Below are 27,902 nucleotides of genomic sequence, written 5' to 3'. Positions count from 1 at the left end.
AGAAGGACTGAGCTCCGAGAAGCCTCCCTGAGCCCTCCTCTGGACTGCTTGAGTCCCAGCATCGTCTTCCTCCCGGAGTTTGGGATTTGGCATTCTCTGAATTTATTTCCTCTCCTTCTTCCCTCCCCGCTTTCCTTTTATGGCCCCAGGGGGAGGGGGAGAGAGAAAGGAGATTAGTATCTTTCTAATAAAAATGCAATTTTATAAGTACTTCTTTCATTTGGTGCTACAGGAGCTAGACATTACATTTCTACTCCTGGATTTAAGATAGGTCTGCCTACTGATGGCTGGCAGAGGCAAAGGCACGCATAGAGATGGGAAATATTTTCATCTTCAGATTGAACAATTGTTTGGAGAAGGAACCAAATTCAGAAAGTGCAAACCTCAGAACTGCATCCCCATCAGAATCCCCCCTCAAAGCTGGAAGTAAGGCACCACCTGCGTCTGGGGATCAGGAGCATCTGATGTGAGAGAGAAATCCCCCTTCTCCCTGGATTGTATCTTTCAAGAGGCAGAAGTGAAAAATGTCGCCATTTTGTTTGCAATCCAAAATATCTATCATCATGGCCTCTATGTTCCCCCTGAGAAGCTCCCTCAGATGATCTTTAGAACCAGGCACTGGAGCCATTTCTGGGTACCTGCTGGGTCCGCAGGAGCTACTTTCAAGGAACCTCCTCACATTTTAAGAAAAAGAAAAAGGCTCGGAAGATGCAAAGCCAGGCAGCTGTAGAGATCTGGGTTTTTCTCTCACAGTGAGAGTGCTTCCCCCACATCTTTCCTGGGGCTCCTGATCCATACTTTTTTATTTTTAAAAAGTTTATGCTGTGGAACAAGGAGATTTTCTCCCTACCCCACCCCAGCCCACCCCACCCCACCCTAATCTCCCTGCCGAAATATGGCGCTCCTCAGAAATGCAGAGGCTGGAAAGTCAGTCTTTGTGAGAACTGGAGCTTCTGCTCTTTTGGTTGTTCAAATTTGAACTGAGCAGGCTGAGCAGACACAGGGGGCTTCTTTCAAGTAATAATTTTAGAGAAGTGTATAAAATTACCTGGGAAATAAGGAACAGTAGAGGGGGGAGAGAGACAGCTGTCCACTCAGAGAGGAAAATCTTTCAGAGATACCACCATTTGAGCCCATTTCTAAAATCCACTCTTTCGCTGCGGGAGAACTGGTTTTGAGGCCTCCTCCTTGCCTCAGGGCACAGATTTTGAAATGAGATTCCAATATGATTTCCCATATCTGGCCAGTCAAGACATTCATTTTGGCTTTCAAAGAAAAAACATCAATCTCACCCCCAGTTTCTTAGACATTAAAAAGAAATCCTTATTAAAATATCTCCTGAGTTAAAGTAATAGATTTGGGGAAGATTTCAGTGTTTCAGTGTTGAATGGTCAAAGAAAAGGGTTTTCTTCCAGATGGTATTTGAATTAAGGCCACTGAGTCGAGCAGACAGCCCTCACCCACGCAGCCCCTGACAAAGCCTCAGCGATATGGGGGCAGCGCTGCTGCTCCCTCTCCGTAGCCCCCCTCCCCTTAACCCCTCAATATTTCTGGAAAAACCAAATGCCCAAAGCCACCATCCCCAGAGTCCGCAAAGCACCTTTCCTAAAAGCAGTCTTATTACTCTCATAGTGCCAAAAAACATCTTTAAAAAGACTAGTTTTCCTTGTTTACTTGCGTTTCCTGCTCTCCTCTTTGCTCAGCCACATTTGATCTTGGAAAGAGGTCGAAGCTGAAATGTGTTCTTAAGGGCCAGAAGCTGTCAAGGCTTTTGGTGAGCAAGATTGATCATGCCCAGACTTCCTTCAGAGCTTTGTTTGGAATAAAAGCAAGAAAACTGAAAAACCTCACATTTTCCAAAATAGCATCTCTATCTGTAAGGCGATGCTCTGGGCTAGCCAACGATGGAGGCCACTTTATATCTAATTTCCAACCCAAGCCCCCTTTGATGCTGGCCTCAGAGATGGAGTCCTATCCTTGTGCCTCGGCCGGCCTTTCTTGTTTTCTACGTAGATTTTTCTCCCCCACCAACCTCTCTCTCTCTGGCCATCAGAATGATTTATTTTCCTGCCACCGATGCCTGCCGGCCTGGGGGAGTCTGATCACTTGGTCCATTTCAAAGGAAGCAAAAGCGAATCATCATCCTCAGGGGGGAAAAGAGATACCTCCAGATTTCTCTCTCAGCCTGCTCCACTCTTTCTGGCTTGGTGGATTTTTAAAAAGTTATTGTCTGCTACTTAAAGGTGTTATCTTTTGAACCCTCCAGCACAGTCTAAGATGCGCTCAGTCTCAAGTCTCCGAATTGGAAAAAAGAGAGAGTGGACAGAGAAAGAGAACCTTTATATTCTTCCTTGGGTCGCCCTCTCTCACCCGCGGTGCTGTTTCCCACAACAGAACCTGGTGCAAATATTCCTGGTGGCCAAGGAGCGGGAAGGTGCGGGAGGCAATTCGGGCTGCCAGAGAGCACCCACCGCATCTGAACCAACAAGTCCCTAGTCACAGCGACAACGACAAGGAGAAGAAGGGGAGGAAAGAAAAAGAAAAAAAGAGAGGAACAAACGCCTTCTCCCTGCTGCTAACTTCCAGCAGACTTCCTGGAAATCAGAAATACTCACCGCACCCGAGCCCTATGGGTATGAAACCCAGAATGCCAGGAGCCGCGCTCGCCCGCTCGGGCGCGGCATTTCTTTGGCTAGCCGCCGCCCTGGCTACAGGGATTTGGGCACAGGGACCTGGGGTTGTTGTCTCGCTTGGCACATGCATCTATCTTTCTGGAGCCACTCCTGAAAAGTTGATGGCGCAGGAAAGTCGGGAAGCTTCGAGAGCCGCCTCCCATTTTCCGCTTCCCGTTGCAGCCAGATGCATAGCTGCCTTGGAAAAGCCGGTTAACAATGGGCCGGGGTCCGGGGTCTGGGGGCGCGGATTCCGAGCTGGGCTTTGGGAGGGGGGCGAGGGCCTGCAGGAGGTGGGGGAAGGAGAGGCGGACAGAGGAGAGAGAGGGAGGGAGAGAGGGGTGAAGAGGGAAGAAAAGAGGGAAAGACAGACGGACAGAGAGAAAGGAAAACAGAGCCAGAGAGAGATCAGTGCTGAGATGCAGGAAGTGGTTTTAGAAAAGGCGGAGGAGGAAAAGGAAAATAAGAGTAGGGAAACCCCAAAAAGCATCCTTTTTCGCTCTCTCTTCTCTTTCTCTCCTTCCCTCTCTTTTTCTTCTTCCTGTCTCATCTCTCCTCTCCCTCTGCTCCTTCCTCCTGCCTTAGCAGAACTTATGTGGCTGGGATGCGAGGCCCTTGGGTGTCAAAACTTTGAAGATTAATGGATTACTTTGTTAATGACTGCAGGCGTCAGACTGAGGTGCTTAAATGATTTGTGAGGTGCGAGGCGTCTTCCCGACAGTCCCAAACAATGCGCGGAGTGTGCGGGGGAGGCAGAGGGCAGCCGCCGGCGGGACCGGCAGCAGGGCTCACACTCGCACACACACACTCACACACACTCCCAGGCGCACACACCAGATCCTTGCTGATCAGGAGGCAGGCAGGCACCCTCGCCCCCACACACACCCAGGCATCCCCATCCACACCCACATATATGTATTTTTGCCCTGAAAAAAGTGTAAATAAAGCCTCGCTGGCCCCCAATGAGGCGTTCCTTCCCGACTTTTTTGGATCAATCAAACAGACAGTGGCTTCTTTTGATTAAAGCCCAAATTGTCATTGGGCAGAAGCAATCATGTGACAGCCAATTCGGTCCAATTTCAACCTTGTCTCCATGAATTCAATAGTTTAATAGTAGCGCGGTCCCCATACGGCTGTAATCAGTGAATTAGAAAAAAAACACCCCAGCAGCGATCTTCTATGATAGATTTTTTTTTTCCTCCGCGCTCTCCTTTTTCCTGGGCCTTGCCCCCCCAAAGCCCCTCCAGAAGAGGGAACTTTTTCTCCGAGGGGGCTCCAAGGAGAAGGCCATGAATTACGAATTTGAGCGAGAGATTGGTTTTATCAATAGCCAGCCGTCGCTCGCTGAGTGCCTGACATCTTTTCCCCCTGTCGCTGATACATTTCAAAGTTCATCAATCAAGACCTCGACGCTTTCACACTCGACACTGATTCCTCCTCCTTTTGAGCAGACCATTCCCAGCCTGAACCCGGGCAGTCACCCTCGCCACGGCGCTGGCGGCCGCCCCAAGCCGAGCCCCGCGGGCAGTCGCGGCAGCCCAGTGCCCGCCGGCGCCCTGCAGCCGCCCGAGTACCCGTGGATGAAGGAGAAGAAAGCGGCCAAGAAAACCGCGCTGCCGCCCGCCTCGGCCGCCGCCGCCGCCACCGGCCCTGCCTGCCTCAGCCACAAAGGTCAGTCCAAAGACTTGGCCCCAGGTCCCCGGGACCCTCTTCCCCCTCTGGGCTGCCCCAGGAGCGGTTATGGGGGGAGGGGAGCGTAGGCTGAGAGAGAAGGGGGAGAGGGAGAGATGCTTGGCTGCCTTCCCTTCCCCTGTGGGCTCAGGAGTGGGTTTGATGGAGAGAAAAGGGATTCTGCGCTCCACAATGAGACACACATATATTTTTAAGAAGAGGGGGGGAAACTTTCCCTAACTTGTGTAATGTGGGATGATTTATTTGAGTTGGAACTGACCTCCTCTTGTCTAGTTGTCCTAGAGTTTGGCTTTTTGACAGTAATGAAGAGTGATAGATCGCTCTTGCTCAGCTAAGCAGCTGATGCATTAATTATAAATTGTGGTGTGGCTAATATAAAGTTTGCTCCCGGATGGAGAGGTTGGGGGGAACTACAGGCAGGAATTTGATGGAGGTGGAAGAGATGGGGTCTCCCTGGGCTGGGCTCCCAGGAAAGGCAGCACAATAGGTCTACTGCATCCAGGGGCGGCCATTTTGTTGCAGTTGATCTTTTCTGCTATATTTATTCTCCAGTGGAATAACCCCGCTCGGACCCCTCCACCTCCAACTGTGCGTGTGTCTCTTGTTGGTTTCCCTTTCCGCAGAATCCCTGGAAATCGCCGATGGCAGCGGCGGGGGCTCCCGGCGCCTGAGAACTGCTTACACCAACACGCAGCTTTTAGAGCTGGAAAAAGAATTTCATTTCAACAAGTACCTTTGCAGACCCCGAAGGGTGGAAATTGCAGCTTTGCTGGATTTGACTGAGAGGCAAGTGAAAGTGTGGTTTCAGAACCGCAGGATGAAGCACAAGAGGCAGACCCAGTGCAAGGAGAACCAACACAGCGAAGGGAAATTTAAAAGCCTGGAAGACTCTGAGAAAGTGGAGGAGGACGAGGAGGAGAAATCGCTCTTTGAGCAAGCCCTCAGCGTCTCCGGGGCCCTTCTGGAGAGGGAAGGTTACACTTTTCAGCAAAACGCCCTCTCTCAGCAGCAGGCTTCCAATGGACACAATGGCGATTCGCAAAGTTTCCCAGTTTCGCCTTTAACCAGCAATGAGAAAAATCTGAAACATTTTCAGCACCAGTCACCCACTGTTCCTAACTGCTTGTCAACAATGGGCCAGAACTGTGGCTCTGGCCTAAACAATGACAGTCCCGAGGCCCTCGAGGTCCCCTCTTTGCAGGACTTTAACGTTTTTTCCACAGATTCCTGCCTGCAGCTTTCAGATGCAGTCTCGCCCAGTTTGCCAGGTTCCCTCGACAGTCCCGTAGATATTTCAGCTGACAGCTTTGACTTTTTTACAGACACACTCACCACAATTGACTTGCAGCATCTGAATTACTAAAAACATTAAAGCCAAACAAAGCATCACAAAACAAAAACCCCTTTGACCAGGTGGTTTTGCCTTCTTTTATTCTGAGAGTTGATTTTTATTTTATTTTCTTCTGGACCTACCCTCTCCTTCCTTTAAATGTTGAAGATTTTCTGTTTAGTGAGTCCCCTGACCCAGTTTCAGAGCCATCTTTTACAGATTATTTTGGAGTTCCAGTTGTTTTAAATCTCATCCAACAACCCTCTATGTGATTTCCTGAAAGCAATATATGAGGCCTGCAAGAAAGTGATCATAGAATTGTACCTTCACTTTCTTTTTATTTTTGTATTACATTAGGATGCATTGTCATGCGTATTTTTGGTAGAATAAATTCTCCTTTGCTATAAGTAGCTTTCTTATTTTTTTCTCCCCCTCTTTCTCAAGGCTCATAATGGTTTCTTTTTCTTCTTTTAGTCTAACTTGGTAAATAAAATTCTCGTCATGATTCATCTTCTTTTTCAATTTTAATATATTTCTTAAGGGGGCATGTTCAAAGTCTTCAAGAGACAGCAACAAAAAAGGAAAGCCAGAAAATGGTTAAGCCTTCTGAGAAGTGTTTTGCTTTTTTTTTTTTTTCCTTAAGGGAATGGATTTGGTTTTTAGTGTAGAGGTTGAAGCCATAGATTTAAATTGGTAATAGAAACAGGATGGGGCAGCTCAGAGTTGGGTCAAGCCCAAGCTTTTGAAAGTGGAGAAATAAAGTGCCTACAGAAACCCCAACTCCAGGATGGAGGAACATGGAGTTTCTTTAACAAGCCACCAGTCTGCAGGTCAATAACTAAGTTATCAACAATTCATTTATTTATACACATTTGTTTCAAACATCTACATTCCAACCCCCTCCCCCACGAATCTCCCCGCACATTTTCAGTGTGGTCGATCAGTCTCCCAGCTGTTGATGGGTCCAGGCAAACAGACCTAAAAGAGAAAAACAAAAATAAAACAAAACAGCGGTTACTAGCTGGACTTCAGAAAGGGTTTTTTCCAATCCTCTGGTTCAGTCATTCTAGGATTCTTTTTTTTTTCAGGGCCAGAAAAATCAATATTTCATTCTTAAATCTGTTTACATGGCAAATAATGGATCATTAAAGCTTTGAAGTCAGGTTAGCAAGTTGAGATTTAAAATGGAGTGTTTCTGCACCCGAGGTTATAAATTAACCCAGTTTCTAGAAAGAGAAAGAGAAAAAGCACTTTAAATGAATTATCAATAAAATGTGATCTAGGGTATGTTACTGGGCTGTTCTGGTTTTTTTTCTCCCTGCTTATGTCTCCCCCTGTTTGTTTTTCCCGTACTGAGCTGTACTGATGGCTACTTACTTACCGTGAGAAAACGCAGCGTGTAAGCAACATGTGTGGGGGCGGGTTGATTTAAGAACCCGGCTCTTAATAGCAAAGGCTTGGAAGTTAGAAGGAAATAGCCATCTTTCTCCACGGGTTTGCTTCCTACCTTCCCCCACCTCTTTGCCCCCTAAGTCCCAGCAGCGACGGTAGCTTGTGAGGACCCTGGCGGGTCTCCCGCCCCAGGCGCGGAGCGGAGCGGGGCGGCCCGGCCGCGGCCAGGGCTGAGCCGCTGCTGTTTTCGATTCGTCCTACGCTCATAAATCAAACGCTTTCTATGAATGAGAATGTCATCAAAGAGATCAATTGCAGGAACACATGCACAAATAAAAATCCTCTTACGTATTTGCCGGGGATCCCCGTCCGAAAGCATTAAGTTAGAAGGCGTTTAGTCATAATTCATTTTTATTGCTCTTTTAAAACAACAGCTTGGCTGAGCCGCGGATGCCATGAACAGCTCCGGGCCTCGGCGGCGTTTTGTCTCCTCCTCGTTCCTTCCTTTTCTAGTAGAAGAGCCCTGAAAGAGGCGCTTTGAGCCCAGCCAGCCGTTTGCAGGCGATCAGTTAAATAGTAACCAAGCCCGCCTTTCACCCACTCTTCTGTGGCGTTTAAAGATACTTTAGCTCGAGTCGTGGCGCACCAGCCGACTTGCCCAGAGGACCAAGGGTCTCCTACACGGCGGAATGAGCCCCTGGACTTCGTGGGGGTGGGGAACGAATGGAGGTACGGAAGCCTGCGGGCTCGAGGCCAGCGGAGGCTGCCTTTGTGAGCAGCACCGGGAGAGAAATGCCTTGGGCGGCCAGCCGGGGCGGAGCCGGCTCGGCTGCAAGAGCCCGGCCTGCGGGGAGCAGGGAGCAGTTCTGGGAGGCGGGTCGGTCGCTGACCCGTGTGTCTGCGGGCCTGTGTGCAAGTGCAAGCTTGTGGTTCCAAGAAAAACACCCCACCCGTGCTGGCCCAGAAAAGAGGCCTGGAGGAAGGAAGAGAGGTGGAGGGAGAGGCGCGCAGAGGCCGAGAACTAGCAAAGGAAGGAGAGCGGTGGAGGCCCGGGGCGGCTTTGTGGCGAGAGCTCTGTGGCCGAGGGGGTCGCGCAAACCTGGGCCGAGGAGGCCAACAAAAGGACACGAATGGGACATGGCAGGAAGAACGTACCCGACAGGCTTTGGCTCGGAGAGGATATTGTCTGCAATGCCAGCACGGACTCCCTCACGTCCTGCCTCCTCCCCCCAGGAGCCCCTTCTCTCCCCATCGCTGGAGGACTGATGCTCCCAAGGAAGCCGCCTCCAGGAGGGCTGCCTTGCCTTTTCCGCTCTCCAAGATGAGGTTCCCCAGGTGCTGAAATTGAGGCAGGAGTGACCTTTCCTGCCTGCACTCCCTCTTAACAGTGATTGGGGATGGGTCAAAGGTCACAGAACAATATTTCAAAAGGAAATGTTTAGGGAAGATGTTTCTCTGCTACTGAGGGAATCCACAGTCAAATGCTTGCAAGAGTTTTCCCTCTTGCTGGGACAGGTTTGGGTGGAACTTCTACATGTGGAGAACAGAAAGCAGAACCCTGAAAATTTGACTAACATTTGAAATGTGACTGCCTCAAGCAAAACTTCCTTCTTCTAATTGGGAAGGGAAAACTAGAGGGGAGTGGGAACCCCAAATCCACATACAATCCTCAGATAAATTTCATCTGTCGGGTTCCAATGTGGTAAACATGGTCAGAGGGACATCTATACAGCATTAGCTGCAAAGCTTCTTGGACGATCTCTGGGTTTCTTTTACCTAAGAATGCATCAATTTCCAGCCTCTGTTTGGCCTTTTCTCTCTACAAGCCAAGGGTTGACACGAAACCTAATAGTAAACAGCAATTAACGACCCCATCAGTATCAGAGTAGGATGAGGGTGATGGAAAACAGGACCCCTGGCCTGGGATGACGTTCAGATTTGCACGTGTCTCTCTAGGGAAAGACTTGAAGGTTCACACAAGGAACTACACAGTCAGTTACAAAAGGGGAGGAGGTGTTGTTGCAGAAGAAGAAAATGTCGGGTTCACCGTCAGCCATCTGTCCACCGCTCCTCCCACCTGCCGGCCCCCACCCCCACTTCAGACGTGCAGTAGAATGGGGGTGAATGGATAAAGGAAGTTCTACCACTCCTAATATCCCCATTCAGAAAAGGAGTAAACGTTTCGGGGGGAGTTCAGCGTACTTTGTTGGAGCTGTGGTCTCGCCCTTTGAGGCCCCCACCGAAGCGCGCAGGCTCCTGGGTCCTGGGGAGCCGGCAGATGGCCTGCAGCTCACGGCCCGGCCCCCACGCTGGCCACGTCCGCTAGCGTCATCTCTCTCCCCCGCCTCCTACCCCCTCAAAATCCAGCGTCCGAGTAGCTGCAGATCCCGTAGGGCTCCTGAAGCAAAGCTGAGTGGGGAGGAGAAAGGGGCGGAGAGCGAAGAGAGAGGGAGGGCGAAGAACCCGGCCACCCGCGGCCTTTTCCGGCAAGCCTAGCTCCTAGGGCTCACCCGTTCCTAGGGCGTCGAATTACAGAAGCTCCTCATAGCCATGCTAATAGCCAGTGTGTGTGTTTCAGGGGGAGAGCTTCGGAGACCGTCCGTGGAGAAGGGAAGTTTCTTTTCTTTCCCTCGTCCCCTCCACGCCCACCCAGGTTCCTTCCAGCCAGCCCTCTGCGCACTTCCTTCTCCATTCGGAGGTTGGAGAGCTGGCGGCCCAGCCTCGTCCTATGCCACCGTTTTCTGCGTTCCTCACTGCCCCACGGCATCACAGCAGGAACTGTGCAGTGAAAGCGCCCGGGGACCTCCCTTCCAGTTCGGCGCGCTCCGGGCTCGGCCTGCGTGCTAGTGGCCGCCCAGCGCGCTCCGGCCCACTGATTCCCGACCCAAGAGAGCGCGGAGCTCTCTTTCCTTCTCACCTCTTGCCAGTTCAGCTTTCTTTGCACGGTGGGGAGGGGGGCGGAGACGGGGGATGCCTCCCAGCCCCCACCCCCTGGAGGGGGGCGGCGAGCGAAGTCGGCGCGCGCAGAAGGCAGCCTCTGCTCCCCTTCACCCCAGCGCTCTGAATCTGCCCTTGCAGCCACCGCAGCTGCTGCCGCCGCCTGGGCTGCCTGGGGGGGCGACTGCGCGTCACCTAGACTGAGGAGCGCCCGGGATTTAAATGCCACTGAAACGGTGATCCATCACCGCGCGAGCCAGCAAAGTTTCGCAGGAGGCTCCTCCATTGGTTGACTTAGTCACGTGCCCCTCCCCAAGTACCCTCCGCCCTCTTGCCCCCCCTCTTGTGCACTGTACATTCATATCATTTTTCTTCTCCGGCCCCATGGAGGAAGTGAGAAAGTTGGCACGGTCACCCAGGGCTTCGCAGGATCCGGTCACTCAGTGACAGATGGACAATGCAAGAATGAGCTCCTTCCTGGAATATCCCATCCTCAGCGGTGGCGACTCGGGTACCTGCTCAGCGCGAGCCTACCCCTCCGACCATGGAATTACAACTTTCCAGTCGTGCGCGGTCAGTGCCAACAGCTGTGGCGGCGACGACCGCTTCCTAGTGGGCAGGGGGGTGCAGATCAGCCCGCCCCACCACCACCACCACCACCATCATCACCACCCCCAGCCAGCCACCTACCAGACTCCCGGGAACCTGGGAGTGTCGTACTCGCACTCGAGTTGTGGTCCAAGCTACGGCGGCGCGCAGAACTTCAGCGCACCTTACAGCCCCTACGCGTTAAATCAGGAAGCAGAAGTAAGTGGTGGGTACCCCTCGTGCGCTCCCGCTGTTTACTCTGGAAATCTCTCATCTCCCATGGTCCAGCATCACCACCACCACCAGGGTTATGCCGGGGGAGCGGTGGGCTCGCCTCAGTACATTCACCACTCATATGGACAAGAGCATCAGAGCCTGGCCCTGGCCACGTATAATAACTCCTTGTCCCCTCTCCACGCCAGCCACCAAGAAGCCTGTCGCTCTCCTACATCAGAGACGTCTTCTCCAGCGCAGACCTTTGACTGGATGAAAGTCAAAAGAAACCCTCCCAAAACAGGTCAGTCTTGCCATTCTGTGGATGCTCCTTGATGATTCTGGAAGGAGCTAGTATGCTTAGTTTCCAGGGAAAATTAATAATTTTTTTTTTAAGTTCTTCCTTCCTACCGGTGTTGCAGGGTGTGGGCCGATTGCCCAGGTGTGTTGGGGCAAAGGAGCACCTGGGACTGTTGTGTTTCCAAAGGGGTTGAGTTTTAGAGGTTCTGGAAGTGGGTAGGTCTTGGGGGGGGGGTTCTGTTAATATCTGCAGGCTCCATTAATCACAAGTCTGACCACGCTAATGGTTGACTTCAGATTAACGCTTTACACCTCATCACTCACTCTCCCCAGCTCGGTTTGTGTGGAGAACTTCTTGATCGCCCCTTTACCTGAATGTTGCTCTGAAGCGTGTAGGGGATTTCATATCGATTGTAAAAATTTTTCCTTTTTCTCTCGTCGCTTCCCACCCTGCCCCCAGGGAAAGTTGGAGAGTACGGCTACGTGGGTCAGCCCAATGCGGTGCGCACCAACTTCACCACGAAGCAGCTCACGGAGCTGGAGAAGGAGTTCCACTTCAACAAGTACCTGACGCGCGCCCGCAGGGTGGAGATTGCGGCGTCCCTACAGCTTAATGAAACCCAAGTGAAGATCTGGTTCCAGAACCGCCGAATGAAGCAAAAGAAACGAGAGAAGGAGGGCCTCTTGCCCATCTCTCCGGCCACCCCACCGGGAAGCGAGGAGAAGGCCGAGGAATCCTCAGAGAAGTCCAGCTCCTCGCCCTGCGTTCCTTCCCCGGGGTCTTCTACCTCAGACACTCTGACTACCTCCCACTGAGGCCGCCCCCAGCCCAGACTCCGCAGCCTAGACTCCTCCTCGGGCTGAGACTTGTTACTCAAAGCACATTCTTAGCTTATCTTCCTTTCCATTTACAGTCTCTCTTCCTTTCTGATCCTATCTGGGGAGCTCCTGGCTAGAATAATGTGTTTCCAGAGAATTCTGGACTAAAGGTTTGATTGGTGGTGGTGGTGGTGGTGATGGTGGGGCGTTAGCTCTTTAATGCGGATTGAGTGCCAGCATCAATTTTCTCATGGTCCCTAATACCCCTCTACTTTTAGGAGATTTCCACAGGAAAATAGTCTTCTTTGCCAGCAGAAACATGTCAGAGGAAGGCCTCTCATCTTTTATCTATCTGCATATTTACAATTCTCCCCTACTTTGCCCTTAAAGTAGGATGGAGAGAGAGTCCAGGAGCTCATGAAGAAGAGATGCACTATGATCGTGTTTACACAATTAATTCAGCTCTTAGTTTAAGTCAGTTTCATGTGTGTGAGTTTGCTGGTTGTAAATACTTTGTCCTGAGAGATTTATCTTTATACAGATTTTCTAGAAATGTTTAGATTAAGTGACTAAAACAGGGTGGGAAAACTCTTAAAGCTGGTACAATTTTATATGTGATTATAAGTTAAAGAATTAAAACCCTCATTTAAACTCAATCAGATGCCTCAGAGGATGGTCTCAATTTGTTCTTTCAGTGTGTTCAGAACAAGGTTCAGAAACCTTGCTTCCTGTGCTAAATGTCTCCCCATCCCCACCCTTTCTTGTTTCTCTGGCCACACTCGATTTAAAATTTGTGCTGGATTATTCGGAACCTAAAGATATTCTTCAAATAAGCTTTTTCCTTTCACAGTTATCTTAGCTGGACATGATGTATTTTCAGCTCAATTGTTAATGTGATGGATGGCACAATGAATGTATATTTTGTGTGATTCGTGAATAGTCTTTTGCATGTCGCACAATGTTTTGATGTCCCTAAAGTACCACACTGAGTTCTATCAGTTATCCTTTGTGAGTCTATGATATTCCCCATTTCCTGTACAATCATGAACAGCTCTGAGATCCTGCAGTAATGTGATCCAGAGCAAAGTTTACGGGTCTTAAGATGTCTGTAATAAATATATTCAAGTTTCAGATATGCTTAAGCATCTGTGTATTTGACTTGGCTATAATTTGTTGGTTCCTACAAAGTTGGCTCATTTCATGCAGGAAAGGAGAGAAGGGTGGTGTGTATTTTCAAAGAGGTGGGCCTTTTCTTGAAGACAAGTAAATGCTTTCCATTCTGTAGCTGAAGCTTCCCCTATGAGTGTAATTGCACCTAACCAGTGTTTATTTAATAGGTTTTCTTTAAAATAACAATAGCTCCCTTATTATAATCAAATTTCATAATGGAAAAAATGAATGGTGAAGAAATTTATGAAGCAGATCTATTTTTGAAACAAACATGGATACTTCGTGGGTCAAGTGCTAACCTTTTCACCTCCAATCGAATGTTGACGTATGTATAAACAGAGCCCCCTTCAAAAGCCGAAACTCTTCAGTCAGTCTTTCCTCACATCAGCGAACCAAGAGCTAGGAGATTCACATTTAATTAGCTCCAGTATAAAGCTGTTTGAGGATCGGTCCCCCACCCCATCTTTCTTCCTTCTTTTTGGATTGCCAGAGAGTGTTCCAGGATATTCCACTCTTTAAACTGAGTGGGGTCTGTTTTCAGTAAACCTTTGCATCTCTCCTCTCATTCCTCCCGTCAATATCCACTCCTTCCTGCCACTTCTGCAGCTCCCCTCTCCACCCCCCTGGGTTCACATCTCATTCTCATTAGATGCAGTTTTGATTTCATAGCCATCACAGCTGTAATAGATCTGCAGTTCTAATTCCATGCCACCTAACCCAGAAAAAAAGGGTTTTATCTTCTTTGGGCTCAACAGGTTCTTCCAGGTAAACTTGTGGAAGCCGCCGTGGGGTCTTTCAATATTCAAGTTGCTTCCGATCAAGGCATGTATCTGCTCTTAAACAGAGGAAGCCAACAAATCAGAGAGTTCAAAGTGGCTCTCCTCCTACACTTCTTACCACTTTCCCTTTACTTTCACACATTTTTAGAGGCTTTTATTTAGCCCCAAGAGTACAGCAGAAATTTTACAGCATCACAAACAAAAACAGACATATGACTTCCTTCCTCTCCAAAGGGTGTTTCACAAAGAATGAGCAGGGGGTTGGGGGAGAAATCCTACAAAAACTTGGAATTTGCAGGCCTCCTATAGCACCCGTGAGATTTCCTGTACTTCCCTGTCAAAGGGGAAGCCTGGACTTTGCAGGCACCGTTGCTGCGGCCATATCAAGGGCACCCGGTGCTCTCCCCTCGGCTTCTGGGTTCTGGGGTTGCCTCTAAAAGACTCAAGTGGATGCAGGAGAACTTCAAAGTCGGCCAACTCTTTCTTTCATTTCCCTGCCTGGCCTTATACGGTATCTTTTGTTTATTAGTGTAAGGCCACACAGCAAAACAGATGGCTGGTTTCCAAATACTTTAATGTGTTAAAATGTCATTTGCATGCCACTGCCATAATTTCAATATCTAAAAGCAGGGCCCGACCAGCTGGAATCCCAGAGATTCCAATCTTCAAGGTGCTGTTTTAATGTAGCTGAGAGGAGAACGATAAATTATGGCTGACCATCCCAAGCCTTCTCTAGGTCGTGGAATAAATCAGTTAACAAGCAATGCATTTAGGAAACATTAATATACCTTTCAACAAGGAAAACATTTGTATCTTTTTAGTTGTCCCAATCAATTAAATCAAAGGCGCTTAACACATTCTATTTCAAGGTCTCCCTTTTTCCACTTTGGTCTCTGAGGAGCACAGTTAGCTCCTTGAAAAATGACAGCAATGGTAACTGAAACAACAAAAAAGGGCAAACAGAAAAGAACATTTTACTGATAAATTAAAAAGGACAAGAGTCTCAATTAGGGACTTTAGATAACTGCAATATAAAATTCCAGTTTCAAATGCTTTTTCCTCACTTCCCTCACATTCATTCAGAGTACTTCCGAAATTCAGGGTGTCCTCAAACTAGGCTGAGTTGAGATGGTGCTGTGGCTCTGAAGTCTGCTCTGGGCTTCACCTTTGAAAGTTTACTTTTGGAGGCTATTCAGATGCCGAGGTGTTTTCCTCTGGGGCAATCAGATTCAAACCGATCAATATTTACTCAGTCTGAAAGGGTTGTTGAAAAGGCTGCTAACAACAAACTGCTTAGCTGCTCACCCCTGTTTAATCTCAGGTTCACCGAAAGTTCAAGAAGAGATGAATGCAGTGATGGGTCACTTTAGAATGAGTCCCAGCGGTTTATCTGAGCTCTCCGCTAAAGGCAACAATTATAGTTCCATCCCTCTTTGGGAAAGGGGCAACTTTCCTATTATTCTTTTGCTAAACAGTGTTTACTAGAAACTTAAAACACTTTCCTCTCCCTTCTTGGCTCTTTTTTTGGGGGAGGAGGGAGAGGAGCTTCCAGCTGCCCTTCTCGTCCTCCTGCCTCCTCCTCTAGCTTTCTGCCAACCCACTAGGTTTCATCTGACTTAAAATAAATCACATTGAATATTTAAAACACATTAAATTAGCCTGACAGAAGAGATCCGATTTATTTCAGATGCCATGAGCTATGAAATGAAGCTCTTTGGGCCATTAGAGTTGATCTTCTTTGAGAAAGTACAGGGCAAGATTGAACTGAAATCCGTTTGCGTTTGAGTAATATCGACAATCAGAGCCCCAATACCCATCTGAGATGGCTGTTTAGACAGGAGTGGTGGGGAGAGGCGGGGGAATTGACTTGTGCAGAAGCAAATACCTCATGTGGAAAGTCAACTTTAAAATTTTACACCCTCCTAGTGCATGAACTACTAAGACGAAAAAGGAAGACCCAAGAAAGCCAGTAGGGAATGGTGGGAGAAGATGCCGGACACTAAAGCTAATTGCTACAGCTCTTCAGAGGTCAAAGTTCATGTAATCACTGCATAAATGCATACTAAATAGGGACTTATTAAGCTTTTCTGATGGCTGAGCACGTCTGTGGAAAAAACGGTCACTGCTGTTTGTGTTTCTTCCTGAAGAATAATAATCCTTGCAGTAGAAGCTCTAGGAGTCTGAGTCTTCAATTTACTATTTTGAATGACAGGCAACCTTTCTGTTTCAAAATTTTGAAATCAGTGCCTGGACAGCACCTTTCTTTGTATTGGATAGGATTGTAAAATACCTCTCTCACTCTTAGAAATACTATGGCTTTTTCAACACACACAAGAACACAAGTTAGCATATCCTTATCAGATAAGCTACTCACTAGAGAGCTAACTTTGGTGACCCTCTGCTGTAGATCAGGCTACTTTTTGCCTGCATTTCTGATAGCACACACAAGTTCTGCCTCACGACTTCTTGTGCCTAGATGACCAGAATTGAAAGGGACCCATCTACCAACCTCTCATTTTATGAGTCAGAAAAATAAGGCGCCCAAAGGTGGCTTGATTTGACTTAGAGCACATAGTATCAATACTCTTACTTCCTAAATAAAAAACGGAGTGGCTTAGAACCTGAGGCCAGTGCACTTCTTAATTCTAAGTTCTTGATTCAATTTTGTGCCTTCTCATTTATTCTACGTGATTTGTCTCAGGCTGGATAGTGTTTACATTTTTCCACTTCTGGCTTACTAGCCACCCATTTAGTCAAGTCCTTGATTTTGAGGCCATCAGAATTACTGAATCTTTGAAACAACCTCCCAGTTGAATATTTCTGCCATCTTGTTTGAACAATAAAATCTTGGGCTACTTGCTCTTAAAGACATCTGCTCTTAAAATATAAAAATAGAGATGGAGAGAGGAGGTAAAATTCAACACACATATGTTGTTGTTGTTTTTAAACCTACACTAGGGAAGAATAAATGAAAGAGGAGTTAACTGCACCCAAGTTCAACCTCCATTAAATTGTCAAGACGTATCAGCTAGAAAGGGCTTAGAGCTGCAAGGAACATTCCAGGAGTTGTCTTATCCCTGAATCTTTTTTGTGTGTGTTTGTTTCTGTTTGGTTTGTGGCACACTATAGCCTCCTGAATTGTTCTGATCCATATTTCTTAATTTTTTCCATGACTCACTCACATACCTAAAACACAAACACACACACACACATGTCAAGCCCAAACAATTAACATAATGTTTCCTGCAGCACAACTTTCCACATTTTCCTTCCTCTCTGGGGTCCTTCTGACCTCAGCAGAACCTGCTGCCTGAAAGGATATCTATGGCTATCAGTGTTTGAAAAGCTGAACTGGAAACTCTAGCGTTTTAGAGCCTTATTTTTAATTATACCAGTCATCAAATATAGCTGACCTATATTGCAGAACTGCAAACCAAGTATCAATCAAGCAACTTTGCTCCTTAGACGCTAGCCTACAAACGCTTTTTCTTTCCTTTTCCTTTTCCTTGTTTTTTTTTTTGGCCAATCGCAAAGCCCAATCGCGTCCTGCAAAACATCCTGGAAAGACTTCATTTGGTGTTTATTAGAAATAAGTGAAAAGACCAATGTTTCCTTTTTAACATTTCCAGACACAACTAAAATATGTATGTCCATTTTTTGAACAGCCCATTAATTTTTTCTCATTAAAATGTGTTTGTAAAACCTCTAGTCCCAAGGCTAATCTATAGGAATCAGATTGTTTCGCGTTTTCATTTTAGGCTTGGGTATTACTTGGTTAGGCAAAAAGAATACGCAATTGGTTGTAATAGAAAATAAAGGAAAAATTATCAAATGATTTTTCTTTTTAAACTAGGAAACTTTTTAGCCGCGCTGGACATTTTAAAAATTATGACCCGCTTCCTTTTAAAAGAAAAAAGGCCACAAACGCGTGAGAATGCAGAAAGCGAGGATTTAAAGTGGTAGGACGCCCCCTCCACCACCAGCCCCCGCCCCCAGAAATATCAGCAATACGGTTCTGGGTAAGAGCGGGCATCTTCCATTCTGAGGAACGAATGGGGTCCCTCCTTGGGAACGCGCAGGGGGCAGCTGCCCGCGCCTCGGGGACCGCTCGGCTCCGCGCTCAGCTGGCCGGCTCTGCCCGCTGCAGACCCGCGCCGGCGTCGTGGCGGCCCGGCCGGTGCAACGGCCTCGGGGATGCCCCCCGGGGTTCGCGCGCGCCCGCGGCGGGGAGGGGAGTCCCCGCACCAGGTTGAGACGACTTTCCTTCCTCAGCTTCCCCGCCCTCTCTCTCCGAATTCTTGAATTCTTCAGCCCGGGCCGCCGCTGCCCTCCTGGTCCCTCCGGGCCGCACGCGCGGCAGGGAGCGAGCAGCATCCGGTCCCTTCCGGAGAGCGCAGGCGGCGCCTTCTCAGCGTGCGCCCGGGGTGGGTTGACAGCGACCGGGACGGGAGGCGGGAGCGTTCCCGGAGGCTGCGGAGAGCCCCGCTTTGTCTCAAGGGACCGCTGGGCAGTTTCCTCCTTTTCCCGCCCGCATCCCTCTCCTTCCAGGTGCTCCAGGAAGTCGCCGGAGCTGAAGGTGGGCCTAGAATGCCGTGGGCGCTGCCCGACGCCCAGTGAGGGGTCTCGGGGCTCCGTCTCGCCACGCGGGGTGAAGGACGTAGCTACTCCAGAAGTACTCCTTTCCCAGGAGAAACAACTGGTTCCCTGGTTTGTCCCTCTGAGATTTAAAAGGGAGAGGGAGCTTTTACTCCCTGTCTGTTCTCTTCCCGTAGTTTCAAAATACGTTTAGTTGAATTACATATTCAATTTCAGTATTGGGGAGTGGTGGGGGTTGCAGGTGTGATGAGTAGAGATCTCCAAACATCGGAAGTTCCTAGAGAGACGAGTGCTTCTCTAAGTTAGGGAAGCATCCTTGCTTCTCGAATGTCCTCTTCTCATTCAGTTGCAGAGTCAAACCCCACCTTGCCTCAAATTTCACTGCTTTCTAGAAAGTTTCCCGTACTACTTGCCACTCTTTCAGCTGAGCCTCCCCTGAGAACTCCGCCCTTTACGCAGGAAGCTTTGTTAGACAACACCTAAGTGGGATTGTGACGACTATCCATGTGTGTTAGTCTTGGCTCCCTCGAATGGATCTTAAGCTTCTTGAGGGCAGGGCCCTTGACTTGCAGTTACATGAAGAGACGGTCCCTGTGGAAAGAGCTCTGGAGAGGAATTCAGGACACCTGTGTTTAGTCTTTTCTCATTCACAGTATGAGCTTGGGTAGATACTTTATCTTTCTATACTTCCAGAATTCTTGAACTGTAAAATAGGCGACTGTTCTTGTTGACTTTTAAGTTGTCCTCTAAAATTTATGTGGCTTTTCAGTATGCTGTTTTATACTGTGTTTATCCAGGATTTCTCTGAGCCAAGCCCCTATGTCAAATGCTTTACGTACATGAACTCATTGAATCCTTACTCAGCAAGCAAGTATTTTGATTATTTTGATTTTACAGTAAGGAAATGGAGGGGTCCAAGATGCTAGGTAACTTATCCACTGAATCCAGAGCCCAAACTCTTGCCAACTTTGTTGTAGGGCTTCTCCACAGGGCCAGCTGGGTAAGTCCTCTACACGGTTATCAGGCTGTTGTTGTTTGATACAGGTACTATAGTGGGTAATTGCATGCTAATAAAGAATTAGACAGCTGGCAGAACTGATTGTTTAATATCAGACATATATGCCAACTGTGGCTACACATTCTTGGGAAAATACGTAAATGACAAATATTTGAATGAAAAAAGCTGAAGAGAGAGGTCAAATCTAACAAAGACAATGAGAGGAATATTTTAACAATAAAAGTCTTTTTTCATATCTGACATTAATTGATTATGGGAATTATTTTCAGAAAGAAGATAGATATCCTTTATATTCACAAATTATGTCTGTGGCACTCCTAACATGTGGACAAAAATGGAAATATTCAATATAAAATACAAATGTTTTGTCTCTGTGAAAGCTAGCAACGGTATGGTTGAAAACATTTGAATGCATGATATTACAACCCTCAGTTTTCATTTGGTTATTTTATATACAGGCATACCTTGGACATAAGGTGGGTTCAATTCCAGACACCACAATAAAGCAAATATTGCAATAAAGTGAGGCACACAAATTTTTTGGTTTTCCAGTGCATATAAAAGTTATGTTTACATTATACTGTAGTCTATTAAGTATGCATAGCATTTTGTCTAAAAAACCCTGTCATACCTTATTTAAAAATATTTTATTGCTAAAAAATGCTACCTATTGTCTGAGCCTTCAACGAATTATAATCTTTTTGCTGGTGGGGGGTCTTGCCTCAATGTTGATAGTGCTGACTGATCAGGGTGGTGGTTGCTGAAGGTTGGGGTGGCTGTGGTGGTTTCTTACAAGAAGACAATAATGAAGTTTGCCGCATCGATTGACTCTTCTTTTCATGAGCCATTTCTCTGAAGCATGTGATGCTGTTTAATAGCATTTTACTCCCAGTAGAACTTCTTTCAAAATTGGAGTCAATCCGCTCAAACCCTGCTGCTGCTTTATCAACTAAGTTTATGTAATATTCTAAATCCTTTGTTATCATTTTAACAATCTATACAGCATCTTCACCAGGAGTAGATTCCATCTGAAGAAACTACTTTCTTTGCTCACCCATAAGAAGCAACTCCTCATCTGTTAAATTTTTTATCATGAGATTGCAGTCATTCAGTCACATGTTCAAGCTCCACTTCTAATTCTAGTTCTCTTGCTATTTCCACCACATCTGCAGTTACTTCCTCCACTGAAGTCTTGAAACCCTTGAAGTTGTCCAAGAGGGTTGGAATGAACTCTTCCAAACTCCAGTGAATGGTGATATTTTGACCTCTTCCCATCAATCACACATGTTCTTAATGGCATCTAAGATGGTGAATCCTTCCCAGAAGGTTTTCAATTGACTTTGCCCGGGTCCATCAGAAGAATCACTATCTATGGCAGCTATAGCCTTATGAAATGTATTTCTTAAATAATAAGACTTGAAAATAGAAGTGACTCCTTGATCTGTGGGCTGCAGAACGGATGTTGTGTTAGCAGGCATGAAAACAACATTAATGTCGTACATCTCCCTCAGAGCTCTTGGGTGACCAGGTGCATTGTCAACCAGCAGTAATGTTTTGAAAGGAATCTTTTTTTCTGAGCAGTATGTCTTAACAATGGGCTTAAAATAGTCATTAAACCACGTTGTAAACAGGTGTGCTTTGTTATGCCATTTACAGAGCACAGGCAGAGTAGATTTAGCATAATTCTTAACGGCCCTACGATTTTTGCAAGGGGAAATGAGCACTGGCTTCAATTTAAAGTGACCAGCTGCATTAGCTCCTAATAAGGGATTCAGCCTGTCCTTTGAATCTTTGAAGCCAGGTGTTGACTTCTCCTCTCTAGCTATGAAAGTCCTAGACTGCATCTTCTTCCAATATAAGGCTGTTTTGCCTACATTAAAAGTCTGTGGTTTAGTGTAGCCACCTTCATTAATGATCTTAGCTAGATCTTCTGGAGAACTTGCTGCAGCTTCTGTATCAGCCCTTGCTGCCTCACCTGCGCTTTTATGTTATGGAGTCAGTGTCTTTCCTTAAACCTCATGAACCAACCTCTGCTAGCTTGAAACTTTCCTTCTGCAGCTTCCTCCCCTCTCTCAGCCTTCACAGAGTTGGAGAGAGTTAGGGCCTTGCTCTGGATTAGGTTTTGGCTTAAGGGAATGTTGTGGCTGGTTTGACTTTCTATCTAGATCACTATAACTTTCTCCATATCAGCAATAAGGCTGTTTTACTGTCTTATCATTCCCATGTTCACTGGAATTTTAATTTCCAGCCCTTTAAATTTCCTTTAAGAACTTTTCCTTTGCGTTTACAACTTGGCTAACAGTTTTCCACGAGAGACCTAGCTTTCAGCCTGTCTTGGCTTTCAATTTGATGCCTTCCTCACTAAACTTAATCATTTCTTGGTTTTGATTTAAAGTGAAAGATGTGTGACTCTTCCTTTCGCTTGAACACTTAGAGGCCACTGTAGGGTTATTAACTGGCTTAATTTCAATATTGTCATGTCTTGAGGAATAGAGAGGCCCAAGGAGAGGGAGAGAGATGGGGAAATGGGAGGTCAGTGGAGAAGTCAGAACACACACATTTATTGATTAAATTTGCCTTCTTACGTGGGCGTAGTTCATGGTGCCCCAAAACAATTACAATACCAACATCAAGAATCACTGATTGGGGGCTGGCCCCATGGTGTGGTGGTTAAGTTTGCACACTCTGCTTCAGCAGCCTGGAGTTTATGGGTTTGGATCCCAGGTGCAGACCTACATACCACTCATCATACCACGCTGTGGTGGCATCCCATATACAAAATAGAGGAAGATTGGCACAGATGTTAGCTCAGGGACAATCTTGCCCAAGCCAAAAGAGGAAGATTGGCCACAGATGTTAGCTCAGGGCCAACTTCCTCATACGCACACACAAAAATCACTGATCATAGATCACCATAGCAAATGTAATAATAATGGAAAAGTTCAAAATAATATGAGAATTACCAAAATGTGACAGAGACATGGAGTAAATGTGCCAATAGACTTACTTGACACAGGGTTGCCACAAACCTTCAATTTGTAAAATACACAATGGCTAAATCTAGTCACAATTTACACTTGAAGAAAAAAAGAAGAGACTAATTCATCTTCATCCTAAAGGGCTAGTCCCTATAGTTTACAACTTAGCCCTTCTTGACTAAGAATAACCAGAGGAGCCAGGTTCGACTAGAACTTGAAGGAATATAGTATGAGGCCTAAAGAGAGCCAGTCTTTAGAAGCCAGGTATTCCCACAACTCAATTCACATGAAGTCAGATTAAGAGTTGCAGTAAAAGAACATTCTTTGCTCCTTCCTACTTTTCTAACTTTCATAAGTGAACAAGGACTTGGCATAATTACAAACATTACAATATGACTGATATTATTTAGTTATAGAATCATGGAACCTAAGACAAGAAGAGACATTAGATGTCATCTAATCCAATTTTTCCAATTCACAGGTGAAGAAACTGAGACCCAGAAAGGTGCTAGCAGCAATAGTGGTAAGAAAAAAATATTTACTTATATCTTTAATATACACTTAAGTGGATATTAAGAATGGCAGGCAAAATTAATCTCAGGCTAGATGTATTAATAACATTAATAATTAATTACTGTATTAAGTATAGTGATTACAGTAATTAATTGCAGAAATAATTAAATACTGAAGACCTAAAAGTTATTAAGAATAAGCAGGTTTGAATAACTAGATATATGGCCAGAGGGTCTCTCCTTCCTACTTTCCTCTATGCATCCTACAGAGTGACTGCCCAGCTCCCTGCTATCCCATAGGTAAACAGAAACTGGCTGATCCATTTCATTTCTTCCATTTCTGAAATTCTTTATGTGGTTTGACAGATGAGACAGAGACAAAAAATCAAGAAGAAAGCCAAGCTTCTTAATTGCCCTGCCTAAGCTACTCAGATGGCATATTAGCTCCCTGGTTGCTGCTTGATTCAGGCTCTGTGGAAGTTGAGGGCATTCTGGCTTCATTGATGTGTTCCCTGTGGACCACAAGGACTTCACCTGCAATTCATTATCTTGTATAAAAAATACTCCTCTACGAGAGAGATCCAGACGTTAACAAGTTGTGACAACTTATTTTTTTATGTTAACATTTATTGAAGGCTTTCTTTGTACCTGATGCTGAGCTAAGAGTTTTATATGTATCATCTCAGTTATTCTTCACAGCAGCCCTATGATGTGGGTTTTATTATCCCCATATACAGGTGGAGAAACTGAGACTTAGGGAAGTTCTGTAAGTTTCTGACCATTACACAGTGAGTGATTAGTAAAGTTGGAATTGGCAGCCCATTCATTTAATCCTCACATGTGAAAGCCTCATATCTTAAGAATGTAAGAGTAATAATGTAATTAATGCTAACCTTAAATTTCATTTCAGATTAAAAATATTTATATTTTAGAAGAGTGGGGTTAGGTTGTTGTATATATGTTATATATGTATACTATGAAAGATCTTAATTTTTTAAAATAAAAAATATTAAAAGTATATAACTGTACACATGCACATAAAAAAGTTTATTTTTCTATCTGCAGTTTTATTGCTGACAGAATTGAAGCTCTCAGAATAAGAATGACTTGCTTGCAATGCGCATAGCATAGTGAAAAATAGCATGATTCTATTATATCACACAGATAAAATTATTATAGAAAGAAAGAAAAAAAAGACCAGTAGCATCACATTCCCGCAAAGATAGCTGTTTTCTTTAGGCCAGTCTTTGTCCCTATGCATACTTTTACTTCAGGGCCATTATTGTGTGCCATGATTTTGAATTCTACTTTTGTCATTTATGTTATATCATAAACATTATCTGTGTTTGTGTGGCATAATTTTTATTTAATAATTAGTTAAAACAGTGTATGTGCACATATTGCATCAGATATTTTTCTTTCTTTTTCTTTTTTTAAACATGAATGATTGTTCACCTATGGAAAGAATACAAGAAACTGAACAGTCTTTGCCTTTTTAAAGATTTTATTTTTTATTATTTCCTTCTTCTCCCCAAAGCCCCCCAGTAAACAGTTGCATATTTTAGTTGTGGGTCCTTCTAGCTGTGCCATGCGGGACGCTGCCTCAGCATGGCCTGATGATCAGTGCCATGTCCGCGCCCAGGATCCGAACCAGTGAAACCCTGGGCTGCCCAAGCAGAGTGTGCGAACTTAACCAGTCGGCCATGGGGCTGGCCCCTCTTTCTTCTTTTTTCATTTGAGTAGGATTAATCCAGCCAACAACTGCACCTTTTATGTTTAGGGAATTTCTCACTGTGAGTCAGAAAAGGCTATATCCTTGCTTTCTCCATAGCCTCATCTATTTTCAGCACATCCATGGTGAAAGGTCTAGAGATGGCATCCAGCAGCAACCAGGTTAGTGGTTTAGCAGGGCAGGTGGCAGCATCAGGGTTTGGGGCAGGGGCAGTGGGGTCTCCCCATCAGACTGGCTCTGTGGTGACATTTAACTCTGGCTCCGGCTGCCAAGCTTTCCATTTTTTCAAGTTTAATTTCCAGTCTTCCCAGCAATTTTCTGAGCTACCCATATGATCCTTTTCCAATTAAACACCAATAGTCAGGTTCTATTGCTAACAACTCACTATCCTGATACATGTACTGTGTGATGTACCAAATGATGGTACTTTGAAATTTTTTAGGGCCTGTGGGCTGTGGCCTGGAATCGTGGGAGGGAAGTTGGACAATATGATTTGGAAAGTATCTATATAAGATGGGCCAGATGGCAGCTTCTTCAAATTCCATTTTCTGTCCTTCCTCAGCTTGGGGCTCTTTTAATGCACACTCTTTTTCCTTGTTAAACCTAAACAAATACATAAAAAGAGCCAAAGATGGCCCTTTTTTTTGCCCACTCAAAAAACAAATGTATCTAATTGACTTGTAGAACAGAACTCATTTCCTATTTTATTTTACAGCTTTCCTCTCTTATCATCTTTGGCAGTTCTTCTTCTGAGACTGAGCCTATGTGTACAAGAGTCACTGACTTGTTGATAGCTTGCATTGTGCTGGGCACTGTGCTAAGCACTTTACATGGGTTGGCTCCTTTAAATGCTCTCCACAACGCTATGAGGTGTAGGTACTATTATAATTGCTATTTTAAAGAAGAGAAAACTGAGGGGAGAGCTCACCCAGCTAGAAAATGGCAAAGCTCACTTTTTTTTTCTAGTATGCTTTTTTGGTGAGGAAGATTGGCCCTAAACTAACATCTGTTGCCAATCTTGCTCTTTTTTTTTCTCCCCAAAGCCGCAGTACATAGTTGTATATCCTAGGTCACTCTAGTTCTTCTATGTGGGATGCTGCCACAGCATGGCTCGATGAGCAGTATGTAGGTCTGTGCCTGGGATCCAAACCAGCAAACCCTGAGCTGCCAAAGCAGAGCACCGGAACTTAACCTCTCAGCCACAGGGCCAGCCCTGAAAGCTCACTTTTCAACTTAGCAGCCTGGCTCCTGAGCATACATTCTTAATAACGTCGTATATACTCTTTCCCTTAACTGGCTTGACTAACCCGATTTTTCCTTTTCTTATCTTTCCTCTTTCTCACCTCTCTCCCTAGTTTTTTCTTTCTTATTTGAGAATGACATGCAGGCATCCAGTCCAGCCCCTGAATGAGCATCCATAATTGTGTGAGATGAGTGGTTCCGTACGTATCAGCTGCAGGTGCCCTTGAGAAGCACCTATAGGTTTGCTCTTCTGGTGCTAGGAATTCCTTCCGGCTTCACCTCTTCCTGCTCTCCACTAACTCTATCCCCCCCCAACCTGGAACTTCTGCTCTCATCTCCTTACTCTAGTTTCTTTTTTGCTGGCTTGTATTTGAATCCTGCCTCATGACTTTGCTCCTTCATTAATAAAAAACATTTATTCAGAGATGATGTAAAACTTTACGGAGAGAAGATACCATCCTTTTTCAAGGTGTTTACAAATCATAATGAAGCATATAACCTATTACCTAATTTATGTTGTATTACATTATTTATTAATATTTTTACTAGAATTTAGTTAGACATTTAAACTTTTAGGATTTTATTTTAAAAGTCCTGTAGAGCAATTGAGGTGACCTTCCTCCCTAAAATATGTTGCTTGAGAGTAAGCCTTTAATTCTGGCTGAGGCAGTGATCAACATGTGATTTGGGCTGAATGCTAAGGTTTTATGATGACATTTTCCAGAGAAGACAAGGTGTCTGGGAAATGTTAACATAAACTTCATGCCTCCAGTTTGACTCTGAAAGCCAAGGGAATGGAAAGAGAAGAGAGTGAGAATTATAGAAACTTGGGGTTTTTAAGTGTTTGTAAGTCAGAAAGGGTGAAAAGGAGTATAAGATAGATGGAAATGGCCCTAGAGAGATTGTGTGCTTAGGAAACAGGGGACCTAATTTTAGGAAAATTCTGGAGATGGAGTCTAAGGATGCTATCAAGTTGGACAGAGTTCTTATGGTTCTCACGGTGATTGGGTTTTCTAGATCCAGTGCTGGAATATGGGAGAGACTAAGGAAGTTTAAAACAAATTTGTTGTTTGAAAAAAAGAAAATAGAGTTAGGAAGAACTGTAGAAACAAAGATAATTTACGCATAATTTAATGTGTCTGTGCAATTATGCATATGTTTATGTGTGTATATGTCTCTGTAGGAAGAGCCTTTCCTCTTAATGCCACGCAGCTCACATTGTTCACCTGCCTGAGTTCCATCCAAAGCACTTTGTTGCCCCAGGGACTTGGCAACTTGGCATTGATCCCCCACCCCCACCCCATTTTTTCCTAAAACCTTGAGGCCTTAGCTAAATGATGCTTCCTCAGAGAGGCCTTAATTTAGTACCCTCTTTGTTTCCTTTACACACTATCACCTTTGGCAAATGTAGTTTTACACTTTTTGTCTCTCCTTCTAGACCATAGGCAACCTATGTCCAGAGCGCTTTTCTGTCTATTCACCACTTCATGTTTCCCCTACATAAAGTACCTGTGACACAGTAAATGCTCAATAGACGTTGAATGAATATTTATATTAACTAGGGTCCAGCTAAGCTGCTATAACAAAGAAACCTAAAAATACAGTGGCTTAAATATGGCTGGAAGTTTACTTCTCTTGCATGTGAAATTTCAGAGGAATGTGAGAGCCCAGATGGGTGGGGTGCCTTAGCACCATGAAGTCATTCACAATCTGGCTTTCCTCCATTGTGCTGCTCCAACGTTCCTCAGGTCTTGTCTGCATGATTGAAGCTATGTCATCTCCACATTCTCATTTCAGTTTTTAGGAAGAAGGATAGAATGAAAGTGGAGGGCAAGGAATTTCCTATAAAGTAAGTGACTGGTAAGGGGCACACATCATTTCCACTCACATTTTATTGTGATAAACTTAATCATATGGCCACCTAGTTGCAAA

At 45.6% G+C, this 27,902-nt stretch overlaps 2 protein-coding genes and 1 long non-coding RNA gene across 3 annotated transcripts; 2 read left to right on the top strand and 1 right to left on the bottom strand.

Annotated features, from left to right (window-relative positions):
• Positions 1 to 2,914: 2,914 nt before the first annotated feature.
• Positions 2,915 to 6,400, top strand: HOXA2 (homeobox A2). The gene is made up of 2 exons (XM_046669194.1): positions 2,915 to 4,343; positions 4,988 to 6,400. The coding sequence occupies exons 1-2, from the start codon at positions 3,962 to 3,964 to the stop codon at positions 5,725 to 5,727; spliced, it is 1,122 nt and encodes a 373-aa protein (XP_046525150.1). The 5' UTR covers positions 2,915 to 3,961; the 3' UTR covers positions 5,728 to 6,400.
• Positions 6,401 to 6,533: 133 nt separating this feature from the next.
• Positions 6,534 to 10,246, bottom strand: LOC124243563 (uncharacterized). The gene is made up of 2 exons (XR_006889703.1): positions 10,004 to 10,246; positions 6,534 to 6,672 (listed from the first exon to the last, which is right to left on the bottom strand). It is a non-coding gene; the product is annotated as an uncharacterized LOC124243563 (long non-coding RNA).
• A 131-nt stretch (positions 10,247 to 10,377) lies between these two features.
• On the top strand, positions 10,378 to 13,074 carry HOXA1 (homeobox A1). Its single transcript, XM_046669195.1, has 2 exons — positions 10,378 to 11,128; positions 11,585 to 13,074. Exons 1-2 carry the CDS (start codon positions 10,474 to 10,476, stop codon positions 11,938 to 11,940), a joined length of 1,011 nt encoding a protein of 336 aa, XP_046525151.1. The 5' UTR covers positions 10,378 to 10,473; the 3' UTR covers positions 11,941 to 13,074.
• Positions 13,075 to 27,902: the final 14,828 nt, after the last annotated feature.

This window comes from Equus quagga, chromosome 8 (assembly GCF_021613505.1).
Source record: "Equus quagga isolate Etosha38 chromosome 8, UCLA_HA_Equagga_1.0, whole genome shotgun sequence".
Classification (NCBI taxonomy): domain Eukaryota; kingdom Metazoa; phylum Chordata; class Mammalia; order Perissodactyla; family Equidae; genus Equus; species Equus quagga.
This window is presented reverse-complemented; position numbering and strand designations above follow the sequence as displayed.